The following is a 10000-nucleotide window of genomic DNA, read 5'->3' as shown; positions in this document are numbered from 1 at the left end:
AAAATACTACTTAATATTAATTATTTATTATTATACAATAACTTAATATTCAACTTTTGCTATAGTTTCAGATTAAAGAATCTTGTAGAAAATATGCTTAATAACACTTGACTATTACTAACAAAAGTTTCTGGTAATTAATGTTTCTCTGGTTTATTCTTAAACAAACAACACAAAATCTGCTATATTATTGATGTCTTGTTGTCTAGGAGCTTCTTTTCATCCCTGATTAGATATAATGGTTTGCTGGTTTATTCGCAAATGGATTAAGACATGGCTACTTTCAATAGCTTCTTCTAATCCCTTAGTACAAATCTGTGATTACAGCACCATATGACTTTCATCTCTATAAAACTAAACATGTTTCTGGGGTTTACTCATAAGTTCTTCCCCCTGCTCCGGAATTGGTCACTGGCGAAGTCAGAGCCTAAATCCGAAGTGGGCGTGCCTGAACCTCTGTGGATAGGGGCACGTAAAAAGAGTTCCCATTCCCATAAGTTCTTCCACTCTAGTTTTGTACTGCAATGCGTCAAGACGTGTGCCTTTGTTCGCTGCAATTACCCCCCTCCCCCCCCCCCCCCACCTGGGGGGACTGATCGAAACTTATGGAGCCTTCTTGGCGTACCGAATCGCACACCGGGTGTACGGCGACCGGGTACAGAAGAAGGGACGTTGGAGGAAGAGGAGACGTGCGCCAGGGGCGACGTACGGGGGGTGGGGGTTGGGGTGGCTAAACTGCCGGCAGCGGCTCCTTCTGCTCCGTCGCCCAACGCCGCCCATCGGAGGAAGAGGACTGGATCGGAAGATGCGCCAGCCCCGGATGCTCCAGCTTCACCCACAATGGACCAGGACGACTTGAACACAGCCATCTGTGACACGCCGTACCAGCGACCAACTCCACCGGACCCTACTGCAGCGTTTCCGGCTGTGTCGCCGATTTTACGTTGAGACGCAGGCCCGGAAGACGGCTGTTGTGAAGCGGAAGGCAACCACTCCTCCGAGTGGCCACCAAGCCAAACTAAGCCAACCGTCACAGCCGCCGAAACCAGACATTGGACAAGTTGAGAAATGGTCACTGCAGGCCGGCCGTCTCCAACAGCGCTACGCTCAACTTGTCAAGCTGATCTTAGAGGACGTCCGCAAGCTGATCAGCATGTCCAAGCATGAGGCTTACCAGCACTTACCAACGAGCCGTGCTGAGGGGGACGTTGCCTTTCATCGCGTCAAGCTGCAGGAGGGACGAAACGCAGTGTGCGTCACCATCCGCCGGACCGGATTATATCACCGCGTCGGGGAAAGACTACCGTCCCATCGCCAGAAGTTTAGCGGCCTCCGCGTACCGGCAGTTACCTCCCGCACCTTGACGTCACCGACTTCATCAGCACACCTTAGGAGGCGCCCACCTACCAACCTCCTTCACCTCCGCGAGTATGGACTTAGTCAGACTTTAACTTTTTTGGCCGCCATTTCCAAAAAATTCTTAATTTTTTTGTGAACAGTCTGGTTCCCTTTATTTTTGGCAGTCCGTCTAAATTGCTCCAATCACCTTCAACTTTGGATGAACAGTCTAATTTTTGGTTTGGCCTCTAATTGATCCCAGACATGGTTATTCCCAACTTACTAAACTTTTCCAAATTCCGCCCACCTCAAACTTACACCCCCCCCCCCCATCCTATGCCGGAATTGGTCACTGGCGAAGTCAGAGGCTAAGTCCGGGGTAGGCGTGCCTGAACCTTCATTGGATATGGGCACGTAAAAACAATTCCCATTCCCATAAGTTCTTCTGTTGCAACCAGTACATGATGGCAGAGTGAGGATGATCTTATATCTGCCGTATTCAATTTACCAACCGTCCTAGAACATACCACTGCAAGTGGGAGACAGGGACAGGGATATGTTAGGTGTAACTGTGCTGGTCCTAATAGAGATGCGAGTCCAATCGTTGAAAATGTTTCAAAACCAAAATTCAATGTTCCAGGCGTTGTCGTGGTAGCCTTGTGTGCAAAAACAAGTGACCTTTCTATACCAATATGTTACTTTCATGATTTGACACGGACTACTTGGTAACATTCAACTTCATCTTCATGTACAACTTCTGAAATGATTTAATTTGAATTTAAATAAAGCGTTACATTAGGACTTGAGTGGTGTGGTATTATAGATAGCACTTTAGTCATTTGGCGTAATGGCTGGTCATGATTTTCAGTCATTTCGTGAAATGACTGGAATTTTCTGTCATTTCGCGTATTGCCTGGTGGTCACAGGCACTTTGTGAAATGACTGATTTGTTTAGGCATTACGCGTAATGACTGGTTTCACAGATTGACTGTAACATATACACCTCAATGATTAGTAATCAGCAGAGAAAAAAAAAACTATATCAGAAAATTTTGGCTTCCCTCTATTGGCCTCCGGACTAGTAATGACAGAGTTGACCGTGTTAAAGCGACAGTCCCTAGATTTTAAACACTACGACATGTGTTTCACTTTTACAGCCTGTTTTTATTTCTCAAATCAGGCATTACTTAGATTTCATTGTTTAGATTACCCATGTCCGTACCTGCGTTGTATCTGGTCATCCTGTTGTTTCCAATAAAAAGAAATTAATTTATATATTTCTATATATATATATATATATATATTTTTTTTTTTTTTTTTTTTTTTTTTTTTTTTTTTTTTTAAACGTACGTAACTGTAATGTTTTTTTTTAAAACGTACGTAACTGTAATGTAGAGCTCCAGTATATTTTTAAGGGTATTTCCCCGTTTCGACTTCACAGACTCTTATTTAACACAGGGCAGGAAATAGCCCAGTGGTAAGGCACTCGCTTGATGTGGTCGGTCTAGAGTCGATCCCATTCAGTGGACCCATTGGGCTATTTCTCGTCCTAGTCAGTGCACCACAACTGGTATATCAAAGGCCGTGGTATGAGCTATCATGTCTGTGAGTGGTGCATATAAAAGATATCGTGCTACTAATGGAAAAATGTAGAGGGTTTCCTCTCTAAGACTATATGTCAAAAATATCAAACGTTTGACATCAAATTGCCGATGATTAATAAATCAATGTGCTCTAGTGGTTTCGTTAAACAAAACAGACTTTACCTTGTTTCACACTATTGCAAATTTATCCAAGTGTGTTACAGGTTTGTAGATCAACCAAACTTTAATGATTTTAACAATAAACTATGACATAAATTATGATAATATAGAATGATTTGATTGGTTCCTAATATTACAGCGTGAGCTCCTAACTAAAAACCCCATAAATTATTATCTATTAACAAATAAACTATGACATAAATTATGATAATACAGAATGATCTGATTGGTTTCTTTTATTACATAATTGATTGTCAATAAACTATGACATAAATTGTGTTAGTTGGTTCCTAATATGGTTAAGTTGTGATTCCAGGTTTGGCTGGAGACGGTTACACACCAGTAGTTGTACAGACAATCCAGCGAACAAAACACCGCAAGGAGGACAGGTTCAGTATCAGAAGTGACTTGTTTAAGGTAGGGTTTCTTTACACCGTAATGCTAACTTATAATTTGCATTTGATATGAATACAATCTTTTTTAAAACCGGTTTCAAATAAATAGCTATCAAGACAAGAACAGACAAGACAAGACAAGATATTTATTCAGTTATTGAGGCCACATGACCCAGAAAACTACTTTTAAATAAATGAATCATGCGCTAAGTGTGTACAAATTACTATACAGGTATATTCAATTTAAACTGGCAGATTTCTTTTTATTGATTTCCACCATAAATATAAACAGCTAACGTAACTTGGCATAGGTGAGTTGACTCCCAAAAATTAAAAAAGATACTACTTTGTAAATGAGTGTCTTTTTGTCTAGGGAATTCATTCATTTCAAACCGACCTCAGTGGCGTCGTGGTTAGGCCATGGGTCTACAGGGTGGTAGGTACTGGGTTCGGATCCCAGTCGAGGCATGGGATTTTTAATCCAGGTACTGACTCCAAACCCTGAGTGAGTGCTCCGCAAGGCTCAATGGGTAGGTGTAAACCACTTGCACCGACCAGTGATCCATAACTGGTTCAACAAAGGTCATAGTTTCTGTTATCCTGCCTGTGGGAAGCACAAATAAAAGATCCCTTGCTGCTAGTCGGAAAGAGTAGCCCATGTAGTGGCGACAGCGGGTTTCCTCTCAAAATCTGTGTGGTTCTTAACCATATGTCTGACGCCATATAACCGTAAATAAAATGTGTTGAGTGTGTCTTTAAATAAAAATTTCTTTTTTTCTTCTTTCATTCATTTCAACTTATTTTCGTGCTGATATGCAATTAAGATTCAGACATGCTGTCCTGGACACACACCTCAGCTATATGGGCTGTCCGTCCAGGACAGTGAGTTAATTGTTAGTGGTTAGTGAGAGAGACGAAGGTGTAGTGGTCTTATACTCACCCATTGAGTCGTCAAAACTCGCTTTAGGTGGGAGCCGATACCGGGCTGCGAACCCAGTAGGCCTACCTACCAGCCTTATGTCCGATGACTTAACCACGACACCACCGAGGCCGGTGTCTAGCGAAGATCCTTATTCTTTTTTAACCTGGCGGGATCTAGATAAGTTCGTACAGCACTAACCTCAGTTTTTGGAACCCATTATCTGCATGTTTGTTTCCCCCATCCCAACCAGTGGCTCAGGACTGGTATATCAAAAGTCGTGGTATTTTCTGTCTTGTCTGTGGGATGGTGCATGTAAACGATCCATTTCTACTAATGGAACAATGTAACGAGTTTCTTCTCTAACACTATATGTCAAAATAACCAATATTCCTGGCTGCTAATGAAAAAATGTAGCTGGTTCCCCCTTATGACTTTTCGTCAAAATGATTAAATGTTTGATATCAATAGCTGATGATTAATAAATCAATGTGCTGCAGTGTTAAACAAAAGAAACTGTAGCGGGTTTCCTCTCTAAGACTATATGTCAAAATGACCAAATGTTTGACATCCAATAGCCGATGATTAATAAATTAATGTGCTCTAGTGGTGTCATTAAACAAAACAAACTTCTTTCTTCTTTTTTGACATAGGACCTTTAAATTGAAACATTAAAAAAATGAATGAGTGAATGAATGAACGAATGAATGAATGAATGAATGAAAGAAAGAAAGAAAGAAAGAAAGAATGAATGAATGAATGAATGAATGAATGAATGATCAATTAATTAAATAAATAAATAAAAATAAATATCTATATAAATGATTTCAGATCATAGGAAAAGGCGGCACAAGACAACCGTCGTACAACGTAGAAATCCTGGGTGACAACACGTCCGTGTACACGGCCGAGATCCAGGTGTCGCACCGTCACCGCATCCACCCCGGCGACTACATCATCATCCCGTCAACCATCAGGAGCGGAGAGGAGAAGGAGTTTCTCATCCGGGTCTTCACACCTTGCCCCATAACAGACATCAGGCAAGCTATTTATTTAGTCATGTGTTAAAAAAATATGGTGACATTATATTTGTTTACAGAAGTATTTACGTATATTTTCTTTGTAAAATGGATACATTTTTATTAGATATTAGAGAGACTCCGATAAAAAGTAGTTTTTATGGTAAAACAGTCGGCGTCAGTTGGCGATCCGCCACCGAGTTTATGGAAACTAGCCCATGTTCAGCCTGCTAACGTTCGCGAACTATTTGACTGGTTCCCAGCATGGCCATTTGCTTTACCGTGAAGCGCATAAACCAATCTAGCGGACGTTTGTTTCTGGTCGGGTTGGCTGAACGCAGCCCTGGCTTAACGTGTCATCATAAAACAGAAGATTGGTTAGTAGAATAGATCGCTGAGACACGTTTTTCTATATGTTTTCAAATACAAATCTACATCTATTACAAACACGATACTAGCCAACGTTTTACACGTCACAATAATTACTTGCGAAGTAAAAGCCACGTGGTCAAAACTGGGTGCATATATTTACTTAGCATATGTTATAGGCGGGGAAATGGTGAGCATTATGGTAAATTATTATACTGATGTTCCAGTGTGTTACTGTTGTAGAGAACTGGACAGTGGCACCGAGTTGAGAGCCTGTGAAGAAGAGAAATATCTTGAATACAACCATCACAAATATCCACTCAGTGAGTTATATACTGGTCGTATCATGGTCGTACCGTAAGTTCAAGTGTATTAGTATCTTGAGAATGAGTTTTTTGTTTGTTTTGTTTTTAACGACACCACTAGAACACATTGATTTATTAATAATCGGTTATTCGACGTCAAACTTTTGGTAATTTTATATATAGTCTCAGAGAGGAAACCCGCTACATTTTTTTCCAGTATTAGTACCTCGCCTGATGCGCTGTCGGTTTAAGATCAACCCCCATCGGTGGACTACTGGACTGCATCTCATTCTAGCTAGTGCAACACCGCTGGTCTGTCAAAGGCCATGGTATGTGCTATCCTGTCTATGGGATCCCTTGTCACTAATGGAAAAATGTAGCGGTTTTCTCTCTCAGACTATGTGAAAAGATTACCAAATGTTTGACATCCAATAGCCGATGATTAATAAATCAATGTCTTTAGTGGTGTCTTTAAAAAAAACCCCACCTTAAACTTTAAATTTGTGTCAGTAATAACGATTTTTAGAAGTTTACGAATACCACAATAGACGAATGCCCCAGATATAACGTATCTGTTACAAATAACACATTCATTCAGTGATATGTTAATGGTCGACCCAATAACTTTGGTACTAAAGACAATAACACCTTATGCTAGGCTTAGACTACCAACTACCAGCAGAAAGTTGGCCAACTTTCTGATCTCACGAGTTTACGACTGTCCAGTTGCTAGTCTGAGCGCTCTTACACAACTCGATTCTCGTCGTATAATGCTAGGCTCAAACTACCAACTGCCAGTCTGAGCGCTCTTACAACTCGATTTACGTCGTATACAATTACTACGACCGGTTAGTTGTTAATCTAAGCGCACCCGTCGTAAGTCGGGAGTTGGGGAAAATAACAGTGCAGCCGTCGAGTTGGCCAACGTTTTGCTGGCAGTTGACAGTCTGAGCCTAGCATTATATGTTCTTAATTAAGATAGCCGTTCAACTGAAAACGATGACAGTTTTTTTATTCCTTGTATCAGTGTTCTGTAGAATTTGTACACACGTCACTTTCTCTTCTTACAGCTCGCACAATTTCTCTGTTCGGAGAGTGGATTGTCAGAGTGAACGCTGGAGGCCAGGTTTCCCATCAAAATACATTTGCTAGTAATCCACAGTTCGCGTTCAGTATCAGAGGCAGAGGTATGTTACTAATCCACAGTCCGAGTTCAGTATTAAAGGAAGAGGTATGTTACTAATCCACAGTTCGCGTTCAGTATCAGATGCAGAGGTATGTTACTAATCCACAGTTCGCGTTCAGTATCAGATGCAGAGGTATGTTAATAATCCACAGTTTGTGTTCAGTATCAGAGGAAGAGGTATGTTACTAATCCACAGTTTGTGTTCAGTATCAGAGGCAGAGTAATGTTACTAATCCACAGTTCGTGTTCAGTATCAGAGGAAGAGTAATGTTACTAATCCACAGTCCGAGTTCAGTATTAAAGGAAGAGGTATGTTACTAATCCACAGTTCGCGTTCAGTATCAGATGCAGAGGTATGTTACTAATCCACAGTTCGCGTTCAGTATCAGATGCAGAGGTATGTTACTAATCCACAGTTTGTGTTCAGTATCAGAGGAAGAGGTATGTTACTAATCCACAGTTTGTGTTCAGTATCAGAGGCAGAGTAATGTTACTAATCCACAGTTCGTGTTCAGTATCAGAGGAAGAGTAATGTTACTAATCCACAGTTCGTGTTCAGTATCAGAGGCAGAGTAATGTTACTAATCCACAGTTCGCGTTCAGTATCAGAGGAAGAGGTATGTTACTAATCCACAGTTTGTGTTCAGTATCAGAGGCAGAGTAATGTTACTAATCCACAGTTCGTGTTCAGTATCAGAGGAAGAGTAATGCTACTAATCCACAGTTCGTGTTCAGTATCAGAGGCAGAGTAATGTTACTAATCCACAGTTCGCGTTCAGTATCAGAGGCAGAGTAATGTTACTAATCCACAGTTCGTGTTCAGTATCAGAGGAAGAGTAATGTTACTAATCCACAGTTCGTGTTCAGTATCAGAGGCAGAGTAATGTTACTAATCCACAGTTTGCGTTCAGTATTAAAGTAAGAGGTATGTTACTAATCCACAGATCGCATTCAGTATCAGAGGCAGAGATAATATGTTACTAATCCACAGTTCACGTTCAGTATCAGAGGCAGAGTAATGTTACTAATCCACAGTTCGTGTTCAGTATCAGAGGAAGAGTAATGTTACTAATCCACAGTTCGTGTTCAGTATCAGAGGCAGAGTAATGTTACTAATCCACAGTTCGCGTTCAGTATCAGAGGCAGAGTAATGTTACTAATCCACAGTTCGTGTTCAGTATTAGAGGAAGAGTAATGTTACTAATCCACAGTTCGTGTTCAGTATCAGAGGCAGAGTAATGTTACTAATCCACAGTTTGCGTTCAGTATTAAAGTAAGAGGTATGTTACTAATCCACAGATCGCATTCAGTATCAGAGGCAGAGATAATATGTTACTAATCCACAGTTCACGTTCAATATCAGAGGCAGAGATATGTTACTAATTCACAGTTTGAGTTCAGTATCATACGGAGAGGTATGTTACTAATCCACAGTTCACGTTCAGTATCAGAGGAAGAGGTATGTTATTAATCCACAGTTTGAATTCTATATAACAGACAAATGTTACTAATCCGTAGTTTGTGTTTAGTATCAGAGACAGATATGTGGTACAAATCCATATAGCATTCGTTTCTAAAGGCAGATGTGTGGCACTAGTCCATTGCATTCAGTACCAATCCATAGCATCCAGAATCAATGGCAGATGTGTGGCACTAGTCCATTGCATTCAGTACCAATCCATAGCATCCAGTATCAATGGCAGATGGGTGTAAGACCTTCCATATTCAGTCTATATTGCGTGCAATATTACATATATTCACTATGTATTATTGTATATATTGTTATACATTATGCGTAATAGACTATTTTTCGAAATGGGTCATTCTTTTTTTATGATTTATTTTTGCAGAGGAACCAGTGGTGTTTCACGTGATGCAAGACACGGATCATAAATACCCAGTTGGAATCAGAGTCTTCCCAGTAAGTGTTGCATTAAGAATACTTTGTTGCTTTTATTTTAAATTATTTATTAAGTGTTATTTAATATAAAAAAACATTTACCGTCCATATCCGACTCCCATCTACCATTAATTGTAAAACATCTGGACAAGGCACCGTCAAACCTGGTATGTAGGCATACTCGCCAGCCTATTAACAGTACTTAACACCACTGACGCGAATTTCCACAGTAGGCCTATTTATCTTTTCTTTTTCGTATCTAATGCATTTTGAACTAATACAAAAACCAGTGGACAAAAACAAAAATTGCATTTGCCTTTAATTTAAGCAATTGGTAAGTTATTTGTAATTTCATGGTTAAATATTGTAACAAATAAACATATTCTACATTGCTTACTAACTAGAGTCAGCTCCTTTAAGACTTTTCAATTATTTCTTTTACGTTTGCTGAACCTACAAAAGAATAGACACGTAAAAATACCGTTTATGGGCAGCTGAAAATCTCGCCCGCTGGGTTAACCATAAGCATGATTGGACATATATTTCCATTATTGTCCTATTGGACATCTGAAATCGCGCCCGCCCGGTTTACATAAGTGTGATTCGACTAAGTTTTTAATATTCCTCTATGGCAGCGGGAAATCTCGCCCGCCGGCTAACCTAAGAATGATCTATTTCAATATTTTCCTATTGCAGCTAAAACTCTCGCCCGCCTGGTTAGCACAATCATGATTGGACTTAATATTTCAATATTTTTCCTATTGCAACTGAAAATCTCGCCCGCTTGGTTAGCATAAGCACGATTG

At 40.2% G+C, this 10000-nt stretch overlaps 1 protein-coding gene across 1 annotated transcript in view; it reads left to right on the top strand.

Annotated features, from left to right (window-relative positions):
• The window catches only part of LOC121381496 (calpain-1 catalytic subunit-like), a 23247-nt gene extending 13321 nt beyond the window's left edge, over window positions 1-9926 (top strand). The window contains exons 9-14 of the mRNA XM_041510816.1: window positions 3418-3518; window positions 5247-5455; window positions 6047-6126; window positions 7179-7295; window positions 9145-9215; window positions 9891-9926. Of these exons, the coding sequence (XP_041366750.1) occupies window positions 3418-3518; window positions 5247-5455; window positions 6047-6126; window positions 7179-7295; window positions 9145-9215; window positions 9891-9926 (614 nt within the window). The remainder of the gene's footprint in view (window positions 1-3417; window positions 3519-5246; window positions 5456-6046; window positions 6127-7178; window positions 7296-9144; window positions 9216-9890) is intronic.
• The last annotated feature ends 74 nt before the right edge of the window (window positions 9927-10000 follow it).

Source organism: Gigantopelta aegis, chromosome 9 (genome assembly GCF_016097555.1).
Source record: "Gigantopelta aegis isolate Gae_Host chromosome 9, Gae_host_genome, whole genome shotgun sequence".
Classification (NCBI taxonomy): domain Eukaryota; kingdom Metazoa; phylum Mollusca; class Gastropoda; order Neomphalida; family Peltospiridae; genus Gigantopelta; species Gigantopelta aegis.
The sequence above is the reverse complement of the archived record's forward strand: the minus strand, read 5'-3'. Positions and strand labels throughout refer to the sequence as shown.